The sequence below is a fragment of the Aotus nancymaae genome, unplaced genomic scaffold (genome assembly GCF_030222135.1).
Source record: "Aotus nancymaae isolate 86718 unplaced genomic scaffold, 86718_ANA_hifiasm-v0.15.2.pri h1tg000015l_0, whole genome shotgun sequence".
Lineage (NCBI taxonomy): Eukaryota > Metazoa > Chordata > Mammalia > Primates > Aotidae > Aotus > Aotus nancymaae.
The window spans coordinates 1,514,198-1,537,159 of NW_026988426.1; the positions used below are offsets into that span (position 1 = coordinate 1,514,198).

General features: G+C 48.8%; 1 protein-coding gene across 2 annotated transcripts in view; it reads right to left on the reverse strand.

Annotated features, from left to right (window-relative positions):
• LOC105719403 (myosin-16) overlaps positions 1-22,962 on the reverse strand; it is an 81,562-nt gene that overhangs the window by 52,852 nt on the left and 5,748 nt on the right. The window contains exons 3-17 of one of the 2 annotated variants that reach the window (XM_064376352.1): positions 18,330-18,486; positions 17,075-17,102; positions 16,009-16,105; positions 14,551-14,643; positions 12,208-12,271; positions 11,143-11,241; positions 10,128-10,235; positions 8,423-8,557; positions 7,474-7,742; positions 5,449-5,619; positions 4,179-4,358; positions 2,340-2,466; positions 1,552-1,610; positions 646-733; positions 153-270 (exon numbers count right to left, since the gene is read on the reverse strand). In XM_064376352.1, coding sequence (XP_064232422.1) covers positions 153-270; positions 646-733; positions 1,552-1,610; positions 2,340-2,466; positions 4,179-4,358; positions 5,449-5,619; positions 7,474-7,742; positions 8,423-8,557; positions 10,128-10,235; positions 11,143-11,241; positions 12,208-12,271; positions 14,551-14,643; positions 16,009-16,105; positions 17,075-17,102; positions 18,330-18,486 — 1,793 coding nt within the window. Of the gene's footprint in view, positions 1-152; positions 271-645; positions 734-1,551; positions 1,611-2,339; positions 2,467-4,178; positions 4,359-5,448; positions 5,620-7,473; positions 7,743-8,422; positions 8,562-10,127; positions 10,236-11,142; positions 11,242-12,207; positions 12,272-14,550; positions 14,644-16,008; positions 16,106-17,074; positions 17,103-18,329; positions 18,487-22,962 lie in introns of both variants that reach the window. The other variant, XM_064376353.1, reaches the window with a different exon arrangement.

The window sequence follows — 22,962 nt, forward strand, 5'->3', positions numbered from 1 at the left end:
CATCTAAAATGTGGGCCAGTGTATACTTAGGTAGTGACTGACAGTGAGGTGGTATTGACTGAACACCATCGTGTCTGCTGCAGTGGATGTGACTTATCAGCTGGAGAACTCCTGGGCGTCTTGAGCCTTGCATTCAGCGAGACATCACTCACCTCTGCTTGAACTCCGGGTACTGCAGCCTGTTTGGGAAGCCCTTCCTGCAGATACGGATGCCTTCCAGGACACCATTGCAAGCTAGCTGGTGCATGATCAGGTGGGCATCCACCACACCTGCCAAGGGGGAGGGTGCAAGATGGAGAGTCCCTCCTCTGGAGTGGGACAGGCCAGTCCTAGCCACTCAAGGAGGCTGAACTGAGCATCTGTGCCGTCATCCCCAGTCATCTCTTGTCACTGTCCCAGAGGCCCAGGTCCCCCACCATTTGGCCAATGCCCAAAAGCTCCCCTTATTTCTGGCTGATTGGGCACCATTTTGCTTTATAAAGCAGCTAGAATATGATACGGCTAGAAACCATTATTGGAGTTTCTCTCAGAGGCTTGTTTTGCCCCCATCAGCCCTGGTAATGAAAGGTGGACCTAATTCAGAATGAACACTAACTTTGCAGACCCTCAGGACTTGCAGCAGGGAGCCGTGACCCCACAACATACCCGACTGCTTAAACTCATTAGGCACAATACAGCGGACAAAATGGGGTGCAGTGCTATGGAGGGTGGTCATCAGCTTGTTCAGCTGCTCCTGGGGTTGGAGGACAAAGAACGAGTGAGTGAAACTTTGCATTGATGTTCAGGATACCTATACCCAGGAGAGATATTTATTTAGAGTTTAGTCACTTAAAACAGAATTAAAACTCAGCCACATGTGGTTAGCGGCTACCATATTGGACAGTGCAGAAGAGAACGTTTCATCATTGCAGAAAGTGCCATTGGGCAGCACTTCTCTCAAGGTCCAAGAAGCAGGGCCCCTCTGGATTCAGAGCTGGTTCACTGTAGAATCTTAGTACTAGGAGGAACCGTAGGGTCTGTGTGGACAAACTCTTGTCCACTGTTAACTTCCCTAATGGATGGTCTCTCCTCCTCTGCTTGGATATCTCCAATAAGGTAGACCCCTCTGCCTTGGGACAGCCTGATTCTTGAAAAGTGTTGACACCTTTCTTTGTGCAACATCTCCTTGTAGACTGCACTTTGGAAGGTAACGCCCAAACTTCATGGAAGTTGTGGCCAGCCCAAGACCTGCCAGCCAACTCTAGGACACAAGATCTTGGACATTGCTATCTCAAGTGGTAACACTGCACAAATTCCCTTACCCTCCGGACTTAAATCCAAGAATGATATAGTTGGACTGGACCTTCGCTAAGGGTCTCTTCTGCCCAATGGTCCTGTTATTCTGTGGCCTCTTCAGAAGGAAACAGACCCCTCCAGGTAAAGAGGCAATCATAGACAGAGAAATGAAATCATCCTACCCCTGGCCATGAAGCAGCAGCCAGACCACCCAACGTTGAAAGGAAGGGTTGGGGGCACCAGACCCAAGGTGGCCTCGGTGCCGCCCCTACTCACCCTGTAGAAGTTGGAGACTGTCATGAAGGAGGAGCCTCTCTTCTGTTTCTTACCTCCAGCTGAGGAAGGGACAAGCATGTTTCATGTCAGTACTCGGTATGAGAAAGGCAGCCTCATTAAGTGCTCTGCACCAAAGCACACGCATTCTGTAGATTTAAAAAGGCTTATCTTGGGGATGAATAAGGGGGATCCTAACATGAAGAAAAGGAGTGGTCAAATGGGCTGGCTACAGCATAATTATCAAAAGAGCTGCTGTGCTCCTTGGAGAGGCTGCAGGCTTTTGCGATTTCTGGTGCAAGGTGACATACTGCTCCCATTGTCTGGGGAGGAAGAAGCACCCACAGACCATGGGAGAATGTGCACATTGGTGGTGAGACCAAGGAGACTGGCGTTTCCGGCCCCACTAATTGGCAACCCTATGGGGCAGCAGGCACCAGGGCATTCCCCTAGGAGCCACATGACCTCTAGTGGATGGGAGGCAGGACTGAGCTTGGTATTTGCATCAGACAAGAGAGAGGGAAACAGAAAAGGAACACAGAACATCTGGGTGTCAACTTTTCCAAAGCAGTATCCATCCACCTAGAGGTGAGATGTGCCTAGCAATTAGTTCAGTTACTGGAGGCTCCCAGGTTGTATCTGTGTGCCTCATTTTCATGCCTATCTCAAGCCACTTTTCATTCATTCACTCCACAAGAGTTGAATAAAAGAATTTTTGTTCCTTCTTTCCATTTTGGCCACTAAAGGGCATCAGCACAGGAAGACTGGATACAGCAAGGGGTCAGCCCTACCTGGAGCCTCCTCTTCTTTGAAGAGAAGGGCCAGGATTGCCACAGTTGATTTCTGGAACAAACCCACCACTGTTTCATTCAGGGGGTCTTTGTTCTTCTCCAGCCAGCCTGTTATGTTATACCCCACCTGGAGAGGGCAGACGCCAGTGAGTAACTTTGAGGTCCAGCCTTTCCCTTTCAGGTGCTACAGCTAGAGCCCCTCCTACAGCTCTGCCCTATTCTTAGCTCCCAGGACCAACTTTCAGCCCCATTTCTTGGGGCTCCAGTTCTTGTCCTGCTGACTTGCCTGGTGTCCTGGGATGCTCCTTAAGCTCAATCTGAGTTGGAGGCTCTATCATCTGTTTTCTTGGGTATTTGCAATTTGCCCACGTAGGATACACCAACTCTGAGCTTTGCACTAGACTCCTCTGCTACTCTCTCCTGGGCTGTGTAACCTTCTCTTACGCAGCTTGCTCTGCCAGCCACACTGTGCCTCCCTGACCCCTGGGTCATCTTCTGCCCAGTGGTTTTGCTGTCAGTGACTGACTATGGCTGTAGAATCCTGAGCTACATGAAGAAGTCTCTTTACTGCAAAGCATGCAGTCCCTCTTAAAACACTGTAGGTTCTCTCTTTGCTAGGGGAGCATGCACACTGTCTTACATCACTGTAGGGTCATTGGCCGGTGGAAAGGGGACTCCATCTATCCAGCACTGAGGGCTCCATATATCCAGGTAACTGGACATCTACTAATTTCTGCTTCCCATCTTGCCACATGGTCCCCATTGCCAGGGTAAGGAGGAAGGAGTCTTTCAGGTCCTTCCATTGAGCACAGAGAAGTGAGGAAAGTAGATGAGAAGCCAGAACTTCTGGGCTTGCCATCTTCTGTGTAGCACAAAGACATTTGTCATCTCCGTGCATTATTTTAGGGCCTTCTTGGAAATGCATAGGTCCCACTTGACTTCGAATATTCCATTGCTATAAATAAGGAACTCTTCTCAGTTCAGTGTGGGAAGGGGGGATGGAGAGCTGCAATTTGGTCCCAAGCCTCTGTTTGCTCCAAGTATCGGCCCAATCCATTTTACAAGCAATTGGCATTATGGTTACGGTTGATGGTATCATAAAACCTTGGCCCTGATGCCCAGTGGCATCATGACTTTCCTGACAGCTCTGTCTTAAGGCTGCAGTTTGGTTGCAGTCAAGCCCACAGAGGCTCAGCAACCTCTGTTGGTAACAGGAGCAGTGGCACTTACAGCGATAATAAAATCCCAGGGAAACCAAATGCATTCTCATAAGCTGGCAAGATGAACATCACCTCCCCTATTAATTACGCAAATGCAACCTGAGTCCTGGCTACACTTAATTTCCCCACTTCCCAAGGACTAAGTTTGTTTTGAGTGAAAAAGTCACTCTATAAATGTCACCTTGTTGGTTTGGTGGCTACGAGCTGTCAGAGAGCCAAGTTATCAGTTGGGAGTCATTAATAGACTCGTGGAATTCTTTTGTTGTTCTTTTTGCAAGCGTTGTCGTTTCTGGCCAAGACTGAGGTTCAGCTGTCAAACCAAGGGCTATAGATGGTGGACCCAGGCGGGTCTGATGGGCCTGGGCAGGGTGTAGCCTGGATGGGTCTGATGGCTGCTTCCTAATGGGTATCTCCCTTGGAGAAGTGATGAGGAGGTGTGAGCGGAGCTCATTTCAATTAGCTGATTAACCTGTTATACCATGGTTGTGCTGGTGGAAGCGGGACATCTCTGGAGGGGTGTGTCAGCATGCACCTACAATAGTGGCAGTGACGGCAGCCAGCTGGGACCCAAAACACAGAGGGACCCAAAACACAGAGGGACCCTGAGGCCAGTACTCACAGTGCCTGCATAGTGAACGAGCTCGAAGTGGGCCTCAGGCCCCTTGCCCTTGCCTCCCTTGGGCTTCAGGAAGTTGCTGGACTTGCCCAGGTGGTTGTCGTACAGGGCTGCCTTGAACGTGGCATCGGTGGCTTTGGGGAAGACGCACTGTTCCTCCAAGATGGAGAAGATGCCCATGGGCTGGGAGGGAAGAGGACAGGATGATGTTAGAGGAGGTGGCAGGACCCAAAAGAGACCACACTGGCACTGAACCTGGGGCCAGTGTAGAGATGCACCAGACACCCATGTGGCCATCCAGGAAGCAGGACTTTGCACAGTGACATATGGGAACAGTGCCTGGTGCTCTGTGGACTTGTCATCAAACACCATGGCCATTAGTACTTGAAGGAGGCTGGAATTCATTAAGTGCAACGGAAGGGAAGACTGAGATCTGAAGGGGCCAGATAGTTCCTCAAATGCTAATCTCACCTCAACAACGGCCCCTGGCAAGCTTGGCCTTCTGAAAAATGGGGAAGTCAATGCCACCTGTGCTCTCTGCTTTTTAAATTTAATTTATTTTATTTTGAGACAGAGTCTCACTCTGTTGCCCAGGCTGGAGTGCAGTGGTGTGATCTTGGCTCACTGCAACCTCTGCTTCCCAAGTTCAAGTGATTCTCCTGCCTCAGCCACCTGAGTAGCTGAGATTACAGGCACCCGCCATCACACCCAGCTAATTTTTGTATTAGACACAAGGTTTCACCATGTTGGCCAGGCTGGTCTCAAAATTCCTGACCTCAGGCCCACCCGCCTCAGCATCCCAAAGTGCTGGGATTACAGGTGTGAGCCACTGTGCCCGGCCACAACACACATTCTTGAGAGACCATTTGCTAAAACCTTCCATGTGGATGTGGTTATAGGCAAAACTATTATATTGCCTGGGTCAAAGCCTGACTCTGCTGCTCACAGGTTGTGGGACCTTGGACAAGCAAGTTCCCTTCTCTGTGCCTCACTGTTCCCATCTGTGAAATGGGTATAATAAAAGTATCTCTTCCCCCATATACAGTAGGTTATGATGATCCAATGAATGTGGGCATATAACAGCCCAATGAACAGTAGTCATTGCAGTCACTACAGTACCCATTTTGCAGATGGGGAGCTAGAGGTAATACCAATGAAGGTCATCAGTGGTGTCACTGACTTCCCTGAAGCCAGATGCCACCTTTCTGCATGCCCTAGTGACATCCCTTGGCCCTGGCCTCTTTCCAAGCCCCTCCTTTGAGAAGCAGGTCACCTTTTCCAGGAGGTCAATGCAGGCCTGCAGGTCAAGGCCAAAGTCGATGAAGACCCACTCGATGCCTTCCCTCTTGTATTCCTCCTGCTCCAGCACGAACATGTGGTGGTTGAAGAACTGCTGCAGCTTCTCGTTCGTGAAGTTTATGCATAGCTGCTCAAAGCTGTTGAACTGTGACGTCAGGAGGGCAGAAGGAGGGGCATCAGCACAGGCAGAGAGCCAGGATTGAATGAAGAGACCACAAGCAAAGCAAAACTTTGCAGAGGGCCCACTAGTGTCAGGCACTGCCCTAAGTGCCTAACACTGACCGTTCAGCACCCTGTGAGAAGCAGCTCTCTGTTCCCTCCCCTGCAGAGGCACAGAGTGGTTTAACACATGCCTTGGGCCACACAGTATGATGCTCAGACCCAAAATCCAAACAGACAGACTTCAGCTTTTTTTTTTTTTTTAAGAGATGAGGTCTCCAGTCCAGCTATCCTGGTAAAACCTGTCTCTACTAAAAATACAAAATTAGCCGGGCATGATGGCACACACCTGTAATCCCAGCTACTCAAGAGGCCAAGGCAGGAGAATCACTTGAACCCAGGAGGTGAAGGATGCAGTGGGCTGAGATTGCACCATTGCACTCCAGCCTGGGCAAAAAGAGTAAAACTCTGTCTCAAAAAAAAAAAAAATAGAAGAGATGAGGTCTCATTCTCTTGCTCAGCTGGTCTCATACTCCTGGGCTCAAGTGATCCTCCCACCTCTGCCTCCCAAAGTGCTGAGATTACAGGCGTGAGCCACGGCACCCACCCTGAATAGAAATCATTGTAGAAAGAACCATATTCTTTTAAGGGATGGAAATCACTTGAAATGCTGTATAGATCTGATCCTATATGCCTGAGAGCAGTTTTTCTCTTTCTCTAGTTTTTCTCCTCCTCATCTGTAAGGCGAAGGAGTTTGAGGGGTGATATGGTTGGGCTCTATGTCCCCACCCAAATCTCATCTTGAATTGTAATCCCCACATTGGATCAGAGGTTCGAATTTCCCTCATGCTGTTCTCGTGATAGCGAGGGAGTTCTCACGAGATCTGATGGTTTAAAAGTGTTTGGCACTTCCCCTCTTGCTCTCTCTCTCCTGCCACCATGTAAGATGTGCCTGCTTCCCCTTTGCCTTTCACCATGATTGTAACTTTTCTGAGGCCTCCCTAGCCATGTAGAACTGTGAGTTAAGCCTCTTTTCTTTATAAACTAACCAGTCTCAGGTAGTTCTTTATAGCAGTTTGAAAATGAACTAATACAGGGGGTTTACAAGCTTTTTTTTCTTTTTTTTTTGAGACAGAGTTTCACTCTTGTCACACAGGCTGGAGTGTAATGCGTGATTTCAGCTTACCACAACCTACACCTTCCAGGCTCAAGGAATTCTCCTGCCTCAGCCTCCTGAGTAGCTAGGATTACAGGCATGTGCCACCATGCCTGGCTGGTTTTGTATTTTTAGTAGAGACAGGGTTTCTCCTTGTTGGTCAGGCTGGTCTCAAACTCCTGACCTCAGCTGATCCACCCACCTTGGCCTCCCAAAGTGCTGGGATTATAGGTGTGAGTCACTACACCTGGCCACTTTTTTATTTTTTCAAGTGGTGAGCTGATAAATCAGCTCTTAAAACCAAACCCCTGATTTGTAATGTTTGCCAATGTCCATGGTATATATATTCAAGCCATGGCTAATTTCAGACTATCAACATGATGTCAACTGGCTCACAAAATTCCTGAAAATTTCACAATCAGCTCTTGTTAGCCAGTACAGACTGGCTTCAGCATACCACTCATCCCATCCTTAAAATTCACACCAGTCTTTATGAATTGGCACCATACAAATCAAGCTGGAAATTTCTGGAGTCCAAAAGTCAGAGATCCAGTGGCAAACTGAGATTAGTCTGCCCCAGGTACAAGGTGAGAAACAAGAGAACCATGGCTTCTATAAGTAGCTTCTATAAGGAGGACAGCCACCCCAAGGCAAAAAATAACAAGCACAAGGCTGGGCACACACCTCAAAGATCTCGAAGCCGGCAATGTCTAGCACGCCGATGAAGAACTGCCTCTGCATCTTGGTGTCCAAGGTCTTGTTAATCCTGGCCACCAGCCACTTGAACATCTTGTCGTAGACGGCCTTGCCCAGAGCCCCAATGGAGTTTTGGCACTGTTCCATGTTCTGGCCTTTTTGCACAAACTCATTGCCTACTTTGACTCGGGGCCTGGTGATGCCCTTCTGCAGTTCACCAGAGTTGAGACCCATGAGATGGGCGACTTTGTCAGCCACTGAGTAGGGATGGAAAAAGCAGGTGAGTGCAAGAAATATGTAGCCATGCCCAGGAGAAACCTGGCAACATCTGTTGTGGTTCAGAGAGGGGGTGAAAGGGAGGGTGGAGGAGATCCCATTTTGCCAATGAGAAAACAAAGATGTGGTAGTTTCTACACTTGCTCAAGGTCAAATGGCAGCTGGGCATGGTGGGTCATGCCTGTGATTCCAGCACTTTGGGAGGTTAAGGTGGGAGGATCACTTGAGGCCAGGAGTTTGAGATCAGCCTGGGCAACATAGCAAGACCCCATTTCTACAAAAAATTGAAAAATTATCCAGGCATGGTTATGTGCACCTATAGTCCCAGCTACTGAGGAGGCTGAGGCAGGAGGATCATTTGAGCCCACAAGGTTGAGGCTACAGTGAGCCACAATTGCATGACTGCACCGCTGTGCTCCTGCCTAGGCAACAAAGTGAGACCCTGTCTCAAAAAATAAATACAAATTAAAACAACGACAACAAAACAAAATCACGTCTTGACTCTCAATTGTGCTTTTCTGAAAATATCAATGTCTGAACGTGCATGGCTTGCAGCCACATAGAGCTGGCATGTCTCTGAAATGGCCACAAAGCCCTAGAAAGCAGGGAACTCCCCTCCACTGTCCACCTTGTCCCTGAGCAGCCCCAGCCCAGCACCCACCCTCAGTGGTGTCCACTTCAGCTTGCTCCTCTCTGGGCTTCTGCTTGAACTTCATATTCCCGAAGTGCATGATACCTCCTGTCAACTTATACACGGACATCTTCTCCTCGGTGCTGAAGCCCAGCACATCAAAGGCTTCCTGCAAAGCAACAGAGAGACAAAGCCACATGACTCCTGGCTTCTCATTCCACATAGTGCAGGCCATGGGACTTCCATGGTGGGGCCCTGCCAAAGGGCCACTGTGGCAGGGCATGGACCCTGGAGTTGGACGCATCCTGAACAGGGAGGGTTCTGTTTTCCTCCAAGGAGCCCAGATCAGATGTTCTGCAATAAGTCATTTTCTTTATTGCAGTAACCTCTCTGGCTTCTGTTTCACCATCTGGTAAATGGTGATGTTAATGGTAGATCAGAATGATGTGACAATGTTTAGTCCAGGGCTTGGCACATAGTAAGTGCTCAATAAAGGGAGGTATCGTTATTGTTATTTTTTTGAGATAGAGTCTTACTTTTTTGCCCAGGGTAGAGTGCAGTGGCATGATCATGGCTCATTGCAGCATAGAACTCCTGGGCTCAAGTGATCCTTCTACTTTAGCCTCCTGAGTAGCAGGGATAAGAGGTGCATGCCACCACACCTGGCTTATTTATTTATTTACTGATGGAGTTCTCCCTCTGTTGCCCAGGCCGGAGTGCAGTGGCATAATCTCTGCTCACTGCAACCTCCACCTCCTGGGTTCAAGTGATTCTCCTTCCTCAGCCTCCCAAGTAGTTGAGATTACAGGCATACGACACCATGCCTGGCTAATTTTTTGTATTTTTAGTAGAGATGGGGTTTCACCATGTTGGTCAGGCTGGTCTTGAACTCTTAACCTCAAGTGATTCACCTGCCTCAAAGTGCTGGGATTACAGGTGTAAGCCACCATGCCCAACCAGTTATTTTATTTTATTTTTTGAGGTAGGGTTTGTTTCCCAGGCTAGAGTGCGGTGGCACAATCATGGCTCACTGCAGCCTAGAACTCCTGGGCTCAAGTGATCCTCCCACTGTAGCTTCCCAAGTTGCTGGTTATCATAATAGGTGCATGCCACCACACCCGGCTAATTTTTAAATTAAAAAATTTTTTTTTGTAGAGACTGGATCTTACTATGTTGCCCAGGCTGGTCTCAAACTCCTGGACTCAAGCAATCCTCCTGCCTCAGCCTTCCAAAGTGCTGGGATTATAGGTGTGAGCCACTGTGCCTGGCACTATTATTATTGTTAAGGCTTCATGCTAGGTACTAAGTGAGGGGAAGGCAAAGATAAATCAGGAATCGGTTCTGTTGTCAAAGAGGAGAGAGGACCTAGTACACAAATAATCCTAACAGGAGTCATGAGTGTTTCGTGTCATAAGAGGAGACAGAGTGTGGTGGGGACTGGGAGAATGACAGAATCACTTCTAGCTGGGCTGCAGAGGAGGAAAAGTTGCTTGGGGTTGATGGCCCCTTAAGTCCCCATGGAATTCTAGTTCAACTCTGCAAAGAGAAACCCTGCTTGCTACAACAGGCTTGGGATAAAACACTGACTGCAATCTCAGACATCTCAAAGGAAGATTTGGGTGGCTGTCTGGCAGTTCTAAGTGGGCTCCTGTTCCCACCGCCACCCCAGTTCTAGTGGCTGTGCGTGCAGGGCCCAAAGACTTCTCCCCATCCTTTGCCAGCTCTGCCTGCCCACTCACGTCTGTGATCTGCAGCTCCTCCTTGTCGTCCATGTTGTCCACTGTGGTGACGCCTTGGCTCACCCAGTGGTATTCTTTAGGGTTGGGGACCAGCAGCAAACTCTCTGCCAAGAGCAGCAAAGCAGGTTAACCCTTGGTGACATGTGGCTTTCTTTTCTACCATCTCTAACCTATCTTCCTTCCCTCCCTCCCTCCCTCTCTCTCTCTTTCTCTCTTTCTTCCTTTCTTTCGATATGGTCTGGCTCTGTTGCCCAGGCTGGAGTGCAGTGGAACAATCATAGCTCATGCAGCCTCAAACTCCTGGGCCTAAGTGATCTGCCTGCCTCGGCCTCCTGAGTAGCTGAGACCACAGGCACCACCACGCCTGGCTAATTTTTATTTGCTTATTTTTAATTTTTTTTTGAGATGGAGTCTCGCTCTGTCACCCAGGCTGGAGTGCGTTGGCACAATCTTGGCCCACTGCAACCTCTGCCTCCTGGGTTCAAGCGATTCTCGTGCCTCGGTCTCCCGAGTAGCTGGGATTACAGGTACCCATCACCACACCTAGCTAATTTTTGTAATTTTAGTAGAGACAGGGTTTTGCCATGTTGGCCAGGCTGATTTCAAACTCCTAACCTCAGGTGATCTGTCTGCCTCAGCCTCCCAAAGTGCTGGGATTACAGGTGTGAGTCATTGTGCCCAGCCATTTTTAATTTTTTTGTAGAGACAAGGTCTTGCTGTGTTGCCCAGGCTGGTCTCAAACTCCTGGGCTCAAGTAATCCTCCTGCCTTCACCTCTCAAAGTGCTGGGATTACAGACATGAGCCACTGCACTAGGCTGAAAATTGCATTTTTAAATGAAGTCTCCCAATTTCAAAATGCTGTTCTGGCCCCATTCACATCACTTTAAACTGAAAGGATTATCAGAGAACCCCAGGAGAGACACAAGTCCCCTTGCACATGGGAATTCTTTCCTTATAGAAAAGGAGGAAAGCAAGGTCAGGGGCAGGTGGAAAGACATAAAAGTCTTTACCAACAAGTTCAGGCTTCTTGTTTGAGAGAATCTGGTAGAAGATGTGGTAGCTTCTCTCGGCTGCTTGCTGTGAGATGACACGAGACTTCTCTAAGAGATCTGAAAAAGAAGTGAAGATGCTGGTGAGTACACAGCTGTTTCCCTGGAGTTCAGGGCTGCGTACAAAGCAGGAATCCCCTCTCCATAAAGCCTAGAACAGTCACCAGTGGTGAGCCCCACCCTTTGCTCTTCCAGACACAGCCTCCAGGGACCTGAGTGCCACTGAGGGAGGCCTGGAAATGAGGCCAGACTCCTGGGCACCATCAGACTGCAATCAGAAGGACCTCCCACTTGGTTTAATGCTTCTTTGTTACTGTTTCGAAATTCCTTTATTATTATTTATTTATTTATTTATTTTTGAGATGGATTCTCCCTGTGTTACCAGACTGGAGTCTAGTGGCACAATCTTGGCTTACTGCAACCTCCACTTCTTGGGTTCAAGCAGTTCTCCTGCCTCAGCCTCCCGAGTAGCTGGGACTACAGGCATGTGCCACCACACCCAGCTAATTTTTGTATTTTTAGTAGAGACAGGGTTTCACCATGTTGGCCCAGATGGTCTCAATCTCTTGACCTTGTGATCCGCCCACGTTGGCCTCCCAAAGTGCTGGGATTACAAACGTGAGCCACTGTGCCTGGCCTATTATTATTTTTAGAGAGAATGTCTTGCTGTTTGGCCCAAGCTGGAGTGCAGTGGTGTGATTATAGCTCACTGCAATCTCTAACTCCTGGTGATCCTCTTGCCTTAGCCTACTGAGTAGCTGGGACTACAGACATGTACCGCCATGCCAAGCTAATTTTTCACTTTTTTTGGGATCTTACTATGTTGCCCAAGCTGGTCTCAAATTCCTAGGCTCCAGCAACCCTCCTGCCTCAGCCTCCCAAAGTGCTGGGATTACAGGCATAAGCCACTTTGCCTGGCCTGAAATTCTTAATATGTTTTAACATGAGCCCCTCATTTTCATTTTGCACTGGGCCTCACAGATTATGTGGCTGCCCAGAGAAACACTCTAAGAGGGCTTGACTTACAGCTCTCGATGTCAGCTCCAGCCAGTTTTCCTGTGGTTCCGAAGTGGATTCGGATGAACTTGCCCTGAGCAGAGAGGAGAGGGGAGGGATCAGGAGAGAGGTCATCCACAGCTTTAGAGTGTAAGTGGCCCAGAGTTGGCCGATGGATCGGGGGCTGCGGGGATGTAACTGGGCTGTATTGGAGTGGCGGATTTCCCACGAAGATAGGCAGAGAAACACATGAACAGGTCTCAGAGCTAAATCTAGGGTCTGTGGTTTGGGGCATTTGTCGGGGAGAGAAGTGCCAGCAGGAGGGCTGGTACCCTTTGGAATTCTATGTAGAATCCAGGCACCATGCAAATTTGGAACACCCACCACACCTCTTTATCTGGAGACTTCTGTGTCATTCCTCTCTCTGGCTTGCATGGTAGAGCCACCAATAAATGCTCCTGGAAAAAGGACTCTTCTCTGTCTCTACCTTGGCTGCTCCTGGGCCTGTCTATGCTCACCTCTGTTCCTCCCCTCACCTCCACCAGCTCTGTTTTACCAGGCTTCCTGCAAGCTTGCTAGGCTCCACCAATGGGAGGCCCCAGAGGAGGTCTGGGAGTCAAAGAGATGAGGCTAGGGTATTGCTCCTCCCTGGTTGGTATCTCAGGTGGTGCTGGCTGCCTCTATGACTCCAGCTCCCGCCAGACAGCTGCACTGGTTTAAGAACTCACCAGTAACGTAGGATAGCACTTCTCTTACATTCCTCCAGCCTAGAAGAGGTCACAGCTTCCCACTGCTGTCAATCTCTGCCTCCCTAGGTGACCTCCCAGTCCCTCCACCGTGACTTGCCAAGGCTCTGCATCAAAGCCACTTGACTTAAATATTAATACTAAAGAGGGTTCTGTTTGCTGATTAGATGCTTCCCACCCCTCCTCCCCCTGGGACAGGATCTTGCTTTGTTGCCCAGGCTGGAGTGCAGTGGCACAATCTCTGATCACTGCAGACTTGACTTCCCAGGCTCAGTTAATCCTCCCACCTTAGCCTCCGAAGTAGCTGGGACTACAGGCATGCATGGCCATGCCCGGGTAATTTTTATTTTTTGAAGAGATAGGGGGTGGTCTCACTATATTGCCGAGGCTGGTCTTGAACTCCTGGGCTCAAGAGATCCTCCTGCCTTGGCTTCCCAAAGTGCTGGGGTTACAGGCATGTGCCACTGCGCTCGGCCTCCTTCTTTTATGCTAATGGAGATTTTTTTTCTTTTTCTTTCTTTTTTTTTTTTTTTTTGAGACAGAGTCTCACTCTGTTGCCAGGCGCCAGGCTGGAGTGCAGTGGCACAATCTCGGCTCACTGCAACCTCTGCCTCCTGGGTTCAGGCAATTCTCCTACCTCAGCCTCCTGAGTAGCAGGGATTACAGGCACGTGCCACCATGCCCAGCTAATTTTTTGTATTTTTAGTAGAGACGGGGTTTCACCGTGTTGACCAGGATGGTCTCGATCTATAGACCTCATGATCCACCCGCCTTGGCCTCCCAAAGTGCTGGGATTACAGGCGTGAGCCACTGCGCCTGGTGAGATTTTTTTTCTTTATTGAGAAATGTTAAGACTTGACTTGGGTACATCAAAGAAAACCAACTTCTGAGGGGAAAAAAGAATCAAAACCTACTATAGAAAAAAAACGGTTAACCCTGTCTTGGTCTCTGCAGAATCCAGAGAATGTATTCATACAATTCAAAAACTCTAGGTGCCTTATAATTGATTTTTTTTTTTTTTTGAGATAGAGTCTCGCTCTGTTGCCCAGGCTGGAATGCAGTGCAGTGGCGCAGTCTTGGCTCACTGCAACCACCACCTCCCAGGTTCAAGCAATTCTGCCACAGCCTCTCAATTAGCTGGGATTACAGGCACCTGCCTCCACACCTGACTAATTTTTTTGTATTTTTAGTAGAGGTGGCGTTTTGCCATGTTGGCCAGTCTGGTCTCGAATTCCTGACCTCGTGATCCATCCACCTTGGCTTCCTAAAGCACTGGATTACCGGCATGAGCCACTGCGCCTGGCCCAAATTAATCTTTTGATACAAAATGACCGGTTAAATTTGCAACGTGTAGTTCTCGGTGTTGAGGCTCATTGGACCAGCTAGTAGGAGTCTTCAGACCTTGAGCTGAATTCCACGAGGGGTTATTTATCTTTTGAGTTAGTTTTTCCTCATTGCCAATTTAATTCTGATTGCTATGCCTTAAATGTCTCTGGGAAAGGGATGTCTTCACTTGCCCCGCCTCCTTCACCTTAATTTAAAACAGCCTCAATTTCTTTACCTGGGGTGGGTTCGTGACACCTGTCCTTCCACCCAGGGGGCCTCTCATGTGGCTGCCCACACTTACGAAGCGAGAGGAGTTGTTGTTCCTGGTGGTCTTGGCATTTCCAAAAGCCTCCAGCACGGGGTTTGCCTGGATGATTTGATCCTCCAGAGACCTCTGATACAGAAAGAAACCCAAAGTCGGTTGACCAGTTGGCTGCAGTCTGGGAGCCCAGGGCTGAGGGACTGGGCTTGGAAATGACAGTGGCTCATGTGCTGGGAACCCAGGAGGGGAATGGCCCTGGGGTGGCCAGAAAATCAGGGCCAGAGGGGCTGCATGTAGAGATCTGGGAGGAGGGCCACTGCCTGACAGTGTCTGTCCCACTGTGGCTCCATAACATTGGGAGGGGCACCTGGGGACATGGGCAGCCACATGGACTTGATCCCTAGTTACTGTTTTCTCAGTTTGCTGTTGTCAGAGAGCCCCCTGAGCAAGTCTGAAACGCCTCCCTGCACATCCTTCATCTCCCACCTTTGCTCTGTTAGCCTTCTCCTGCTCCCTTTTTAGAGACAGGGTTTTGCTCTGTCGCCCGGGCTGGAGTGCAGTGGCACGATCTCGGCTTACTGCAGCCTCCCACTCCTGGGCTCAAGTGATCCTCCCACTTCAGCCTCCTGAGTAGCCACTCCTGGCTAATTTTTAGTTTTTTGTAGACATGGTGTTTTCCTATGTTGCCCAGGTTGGTCTTGAACTCCTAGACTCCAGCAACCCTCCCACCTCAGCCTCCCAGAGTGCTGGGATTATAGACATGAGCCCAGTATGCCCGGCCTCTGTGGGCCTTTTTGTTTGTTTGTTTTTTGTTTTGAGACAGAATCTCCCTCTGTTGCCAGGCTGGAGTTCAGTGGCACGATCTCTGCTTACTGCAACCTCCACTTCCTGGGTTCGAGTGATTCCCCTGCCTCAGCTTCCCCAGTAGCTGGGGGCATGCACCACCACACCAAGCTAATTTTTTTTTGTATTTTAGTAGAGACAGGGTTTCACCATGTTGGCTAGGCTGGTCTCGAATTCCTGACCTCCTGATCCCCTGATCCACCTGCCTTGGCCTCCCAAAGTGCTAGGATTATAGGCATGAGTCACCATGCCTGGCCTCTGTCAGCCTTGTACAGCTGCCTTAGCTGGCTGCCCAGCTTAGGTTCTTTGTACCCCTGGGGCAGCTGGGGCCTGCAGAAGCCACTTAACAGGCGGCAAACTTTCCCGTTTCTCCTCTGCCAAGTACAAGGGGCTCTGCTATCTATCCTTCGGAGGCAGACATGGCCTGGGGCAGCAGAACAAGTCCTGAGGGAGGAGACCCTGATCTATATGATCTATGGCCACCTTCTCCCTGTGTGATCCCACCCAAGTCACTTCTCTCTAAGCCTCAGTCTCCTCATCTGTAAAATGGCCCTAAGCTGTGAGAAGCTGTGAAGATTGAACAGGTGCCACTGTGTGTGTTACAGATGCCTGAAGATGGGAAATGGACCCTGGGCCCACTCGGTCGGCTCCTACCTTCTTATCTGTGGTCTGTTTGCCAGTTCCTCCGATGTTGGCAAAGTACTGGATGACCTTCTTCGTGTTCTCAGTCTTACCAGCACCAGATTCTCCGCTGCAGGTGGGAAAAAAAGAGTGAACAAGAGAAGCAGGAAGATGGGGGTTGGCTGCAGAGAAAAGTAGCAAGACCAGCCTGGCAAACATGGTGAGATCCTGTAAAAATACAAAAATTAGCCAGGTGCAGTGGCTCACACCTGTAATCCCAGCACTTTGGGAGGCCGAGGCGGGAGGATCACCTGAGGTCAGGAGTTTGAGACCAGCCTGGCCAACATGGTGTAGCCCCGTTTCTACTAAAAGTACCAAAATTAGCTGGGTGTGGTGGGGCATGTTTGTAATCCCAGCTACTCGGGAGGCTGAGGCAGGAGAATTGCTTGAACCCAGGAGGTGGTTGCAGTGAGCCGAAATAGCACCACTGCACTCTAGCCTGGGTGACAGAGCAAGAATCCATCTCAAAAATGCAACCAAAACTATTTCTGAGGAGAAAAAAATAAAAAAATTTTGAGATAGGATCTTACTCTGTCATTCAGGCTGGAGTGCAGTGGTGTGATCATAGCTCACTGCAGCCTCCACCTCCTGGGCTCAAGAAATCCTCCTACCTCAGCCTCCTGAGTAGCTGGGGCTACAGGAGTGCACCACCACACCTGGCTAATTTTTTGTAGAGATAGGGTCTCACTATGTTGCCCAGGCTGGTCTCAAACTCCTGGGCTCAAGTGGTCTTCCTGCCTCAGCCTCCCAAAACCCTGGGATTACAGGTGTGAGCCACCACACCCAGCCTCAAAGGTACACATTTCTGTTCACATTTTGCCTCCTAGCCAGGACAGACAGGCAGATGGGGAGTCCTGGGGACAGGGAAGCCACCCCATCAGTTTAGCAGGTGCAGCCTCACCCGCCCTGCTAAGCCCACTCATCTGCCTGCAGAGTTCCAAACAAAGTCCCCCGATTAATTCCAGAAAGGCTTAATTATATGTGTAAGACACAGACCTAATTATATGTGTATAGACTGAGAGATGGAAGAGACACTTACGTGATTAGCATGGACTGATTTTCACGATCTGTGGGGAAGAAAACAAGAAACAGGAAGGTGTAATTAGGAAACATTTAGAAACTAGGCGTTCGACAATGCCCCAGCTAAATAGTCAGCGCTTCCCCAAATTCCACCCGCCTTAGATCGTGGCCTTGGCTACACTTGGAGGCCAAAATCCAGGACCCTGTGGGATCTGTGGCCACGTGCCCATCCCTGCAGCATACACCCTTGCAGAAAGGATCAGGAATTCATCAGCCACTCTTTCTACCAGCCTAGAGTGGCCATCAAGCGACCCAGTCCTAAGCAACACAAAGAGAAATGAGGACAAAAATCACAGAGGGCTGGACAGCATGACTCATGCCTATAATCCCAGCATTTTGGGAAGCCCACGAGTTCAAGACCAGCCTGGGCAAGATGGTGAAACCCTGTCTCTACAAAAAAATTAAAACATTAGCTGGGCATAGTGGCGCATGCCTATAGTCCCAGCTACTCAGGAAGCTGAGGCAGGAGGATTGCTTGAGCTCAGAAGTTCTAGACTGCAGTGAGCTGAGATTGCACCACTGCACTCCAGCCTGGGCAACGGAGACACCGTCTTTAAAAAAAAAAATCATGACCAGACACGGTGGTTTATGCCTGTAATCCCAGCACTTTCGGAGGCTGAGGTGGGTGGATCACTTGAGGTCAGGAGTTTCAGACCAGCCTGGCCAACATGATGAAACCCTGTCTCCACTAATAATACAAAAGTTAGCTGGGCATGGTGGCACATGCCTGTAATCCCAGCTATTTGAGAGGCTGAGGCAGGAGAATTGCTTGAACTCAGGAGGTGAAAGTTGCAGTGAGCTGAGATTGCACCATTGCACTCCAGCCTGGGTGACAAAAGCGAAACTTCATCTCAAAAAAAAAAAAAAAAAATTACATAGAGGAATCACTATAACATGCAACCAAGATCATACAGGTAATGGTTAAGAGTATTAACTTGAGTTCTGAGCAAGTTACTACCTACTTACCTTGGCATCCCATGGCTTTGTGAAGCTTAAATGAGATAGGGTGCCTAGCAAGTGCCCAGCATACTGACTGAGCCCTGATACCTGGTAGCAGCAGCTGATGCTCAACATTTAGCAAAGAACTTCAACTGGTGGTGCAGGGTCAGGGTTAGGATGGGGTATCACGAGGTCTTAATGCGTCTGGAGCAGCAATGGCAAAGGAAGGCTTGTCTCCCGCCACCCCAGCCCCAGCAGAGCCCATCCCGACGCACCCATAAGCATGTCGTGGTAGGCGTTGTCAGAGATGGAGAAGAGGTGAGGTGGCATCTCTGTGCGCTTCTTGCCCTTGTACATGTTGGCCACACGGGCTCCATAGATGGGCAGCCACCTGTAGGGGTTGACTGTCACGCAGAACAAACCTGAGTAGGTCTGGAGGGAGGTAGGGAAGATGGTCAGCTGGTTCTTCCTCCTGGTACCCTCTTCCCCCAGCTGACTTCCCTTCAAGCCCCAGCTTATCATAGAGCACGCTGTGAAGAACACCAGTTTTCTGCCAGGTGCGGTGGCTTACGCCTGTAATCCCAACACTTTGGGAGGCTGAGGTGGGCGGATCATGAGGTCAGGAGTTCAAGACCGGCCTGACCAATGTGGTGACACTATCTCTACTAAAAATATGAAAATTAGCCAGACATGGTGGCATGGGCCTGTAGTCCCAGCTACTCAGGAGGCTGAGGCAGGAGAATCATTTGAACCTGGGAGGCAGAGATTGTAGTAAGCTGAGATGGTGCCACTGCACTCCAGCCTGGGCGACAGAGTGAGACTCTGTCTCAACAACAACAACAGCAACAACAACACAACCCAGCCTCTGGAGGCAAAATCTTATGTCTATCTGAATGAGCCTTCTCTTTAATATATATTTGTTTTTGTTTTCTTTTGGTTTAATTACAGATATTCTTCAACTTAGGATGGGGTCACATCAAGACAAACCCATCATACGATGAAAATAAATATCATATTGGAAGTCGATTTATGATATTTTCAATGTATGATTGGTTTAATCATAAATCAGGGAGGACATTGAATGTGTATTGCTTTTACCCCATCACAAAGTCAAAAATCATTAAGTTGAACCATTGTAAGTTGTGGTCCATATGTACTTGAATAGGTAACACTGTCACTGTGGTGACATATATACTGCAAAAGGTCCCTCCACTTGTTCCATGCCAACCCCTACCCTCACCACAGGTAAACGCTGGGCTAGTTCCTTTTACTCCCTTCCATGTTTTTTTAATTTACATATTTTTTTTGAGACAGAGTGTCACTCTGTCACCCAGGCTGGAGTGCAATGGCACAATCTCAGTTCACTGCAACCTCTGCCTCCCAGGTTCAAGCAATTCTCCCTCAGCCTCAAGTAGCTGGGACTACAGGTGCCCGCCACCAGACCTGGCTAATTTTTGTATTTTTAGTAGAGACAGGGTTTCACCATATTGGCCAGGCTGGTCACAAACTCCTGACCTCAAGAGATCTGCCCACCTTGGCTTCCCAAAGTGCTGGGATTACAGGCGTGAACCGCTGCGCCCGGCCTATAGTACTATTTTTGTGTCTTGCTTTTGCCACTTAATATATCTGATTTTCCATGACAGTCCATTGAGAGATTTCTGGGGTGATTCAATAGCTGTGGAATCTTCACTGTGTGGATGCAGTTTCCTACTTGTGGCAGCTAGGTTTGACCACCTGTTGTTTTCTTTCTTTTTCTTTTTGAAGAGACAGAGGCTTGCTCTGTCTCCCAGGCTGGACTGCAATGGTACAGTCATAGCTCACTGCAGCGTTGACCTCCTGGACTCAAGGGATCCTCCCACCTCAACATGGCAAGTAGCTGGTACTACAGGTATGTGCCCATTAAGCCTGTAAAATTAAAAATAATTTTTGTAGAGTTGGGGGTGTTGCTGTGTTGGCCAGGCTTATCATGATCTCCTGTCCTCAAACAATCCACCCACGTTGGTCTCCCAAAGTGCTGGGATTACAGGCATGAGCCACAGCACCCAGCCTTGATCTCCTCTTAGAAAGAGTCCCCAACTTTCTTTTCACTCCAAGACTGCAATTTGTAAGAAATTACCTTTTTTTAAAAAAAAAAAAAAAAAAAAAGAGGCCAGGCTCGGTGGTTCACGCCTGTAATCTCAGCTTTCTGGGAGGCTGAAGCGGGTGGATCACGAGGTCAGGAGTTCAAGACCAGCCTGACCAACATGGTGAAACCCCATTTCTACTAAAAATACAAAAATTAGCTGAGTGTGGTGGCGTATGCCTGTAGTCCCAGCTACTCAGGAAGCTGAGGCAGGAGAATTGCTTGAACCCGGGAGGTGGAGGTTGCAGTGAGCCAAGATTGTGCCACTGCACTCCAGCCTGGGTGACAGAGCAAGACTCCATCTCAAAAAAAAAAAACCCAAAAAACCAATTACAGCATTAAATAAATTATCTAAGAGCAGGAAGAATAAGTGAAGACAGGACATGGCCAAATCTACGAATCTTGAATTTCCCTTCTACTTGCTGGACAGTCATATCGACCTCCAAAGCCTCCACCAAGTGCCTGTTTTCAATTCAACTTTAAACCCTTCCATTTTGAACCAAGTAAGAATAACTGCTCCCCCCTGACCCTGCTCCCTGCCACCAGGTTCTCCTTAGCATAACTGGGATATGTTGAATTTCCAAAAGGAAACTTATTAAGTAGAAACTGATCCACAGGGGAAAAAAAAGAAAAAGCAAAGAGACAATGAAGGAAACCCAGTTGAAGAGCTGAGAGTATGACACACAGTGTCTCATCCTGGGATGTCAGCCATGGAGTCACTCTTCCCCTCCAGCCTGTCTCAGCTGCGGGGTGGGGGCAGACAGCAGCCTGGAAGCCAGTTACTGCCCAGCCGTGGTCAGGAGGAATTGAGAGGGAAGGAGCTGGGGCCATGGGAACAGCCCTTGCCAGCTAGAGTTGTTGCACTAGTGGTTCCATCAAAGTGCTTTAATGTAGGAGGGGACTCCCTGCCCTGCTCTGTCAGGCTATACTCCACAGAGCCTGCAGTTCCTTGGCCCAAAGTCACCTATGATATAGTCACCTAGGAGGAGCAAGGGCTTGCGTGTAGAGCAGCCCTGGGTAAGACCAGGTCCTGAGCTTGACCATCGAGCCTGAACCTTAACATTCTCAGCCCAGGTTCCAGGCTCAGTCAGGGGTGGGTGTGGCTCTTTTTTTTTTTTTTTTTTTTTTCTGAGACAAAGTCTTGCTCTGTCACACAGGCTGGAGTGTAGTGGCATGATCTCGACTCACTGCAACTGCAACCTCCACCTCCCAGATTCAAGCAATTTTCCTGCCTCAGCCTCCTGAGTAGCTGGGACTACAGGCATGCGCCACCGTGCTCGGTTGGTTTTTGTGTTTTTAAGGCTGGGTGCAGTGGCTCACGCTGGTAATCCCAGCATTTTGGGAGGCCGAGGTGGGCAGATCGAGAGGTCAAGAGATCGAGACCATCTGGCTAACATGGTGAAACCTCATCTCTACTAAAAATAGAAAAATTAGTCAGGTGTGGCGGCACGTGCCTGTAGTCCCAGCTGCTTGGGAGGCTGAGTCAGGAGAATCGCTTGAACCCGGGAGGCAGAGGTTGCAGTGAGCTGAGATCGCGCCATTGCACTCCAGCTTGGGCGGCAGAGTGAGACTGGGCTCAAAAAAAAAAAAAAAAAGAAAAAGAGAAAAAAATTTTTTTTTTTGGTATTTTTAGTAGAGATGGAGTTTCACAATGTTGGCCAGGCTGGTCTCAAACTCTTGACATTGTGATCCGCCCACCTCAGCCTCCCAAAGTGCTGGGATTACAGGTGTGAGCTACTGTGCCCAGCCTGGGTGTGGCTCTTTTTAGACCTGGGGTCCAAGGATGCCTTGCTAACCTCCAGACCTAGCAGATATCTTCAAGAGCTTCTCAGAGACCTTCCAACACCACCTGTGGCCATGGTGCTGCTGCTGGGGCCTGAATCTATAACCACAGTAGTATTAAGGAGGAAGAATCTGGGGTCACAGAAGTCCTCTTGGGTATAACCATGGACCCAGGGAGGGGGACCCCCAGCAGCCCCTGACCTGGGAATCAGGCTGCACCTCACCTATTCCTACCAGACAAGCCTCTTTCTTTTTTAATAAAGGCATCTAGAGAGGCAAACACCAACATGTCCTTAGACAACCCATTTAGTGAGTTAAGCTGCAACACCTTCAGGAAATCATCTTTCTGTTTTAAGATTTGCAAGACGCTCAGGGGACTGATTGTAACCCACTCTGGTCATCACATCAAACTGAAACTGAACTTCTTCAAGGATGCAGTCTGTTGTCCTTCCTAAGTGCCTCAGGCTACAATTAAATCTCAGTGTTTGTTGGATGGATAGGTGGGTGAATGTTTTGAAGAATGATTGAATGGATGGGTGGATATTTGGATGTTTGGATGGGTGGATGGGTGGATGGATACATGTTTGGTTGATGGATGGATGTTTGGATGTTTGGATAGATGGATGAATGTTAGGATGTTTGCATTGATGGATAGATGTTTGGATGTATGGATGGATGAATAGATGGATGGATATTTGGATATTTGGATTAATGGATAGATGTTTTGATGGATGGATGGATGGATGGATCGATGACTGTTTGGATGTTTGGATTGATGGATAGATGTTTGGATGTATGGATGGATGAATGGATGTATGGATGGATGTTTGGATGTTTGGATTGATGGATGGATGGTTGAATGTTTAGATGTCTGGACTGATGGATAGATGTTTGGATGAATAGATATTTGGATGGATGTATGGATATATGTTTGGATGTATGGATGTATGAATGGATGTATGTATGGATGTTTAGATGTTTGGATTGATGGACAGATGGTTGGA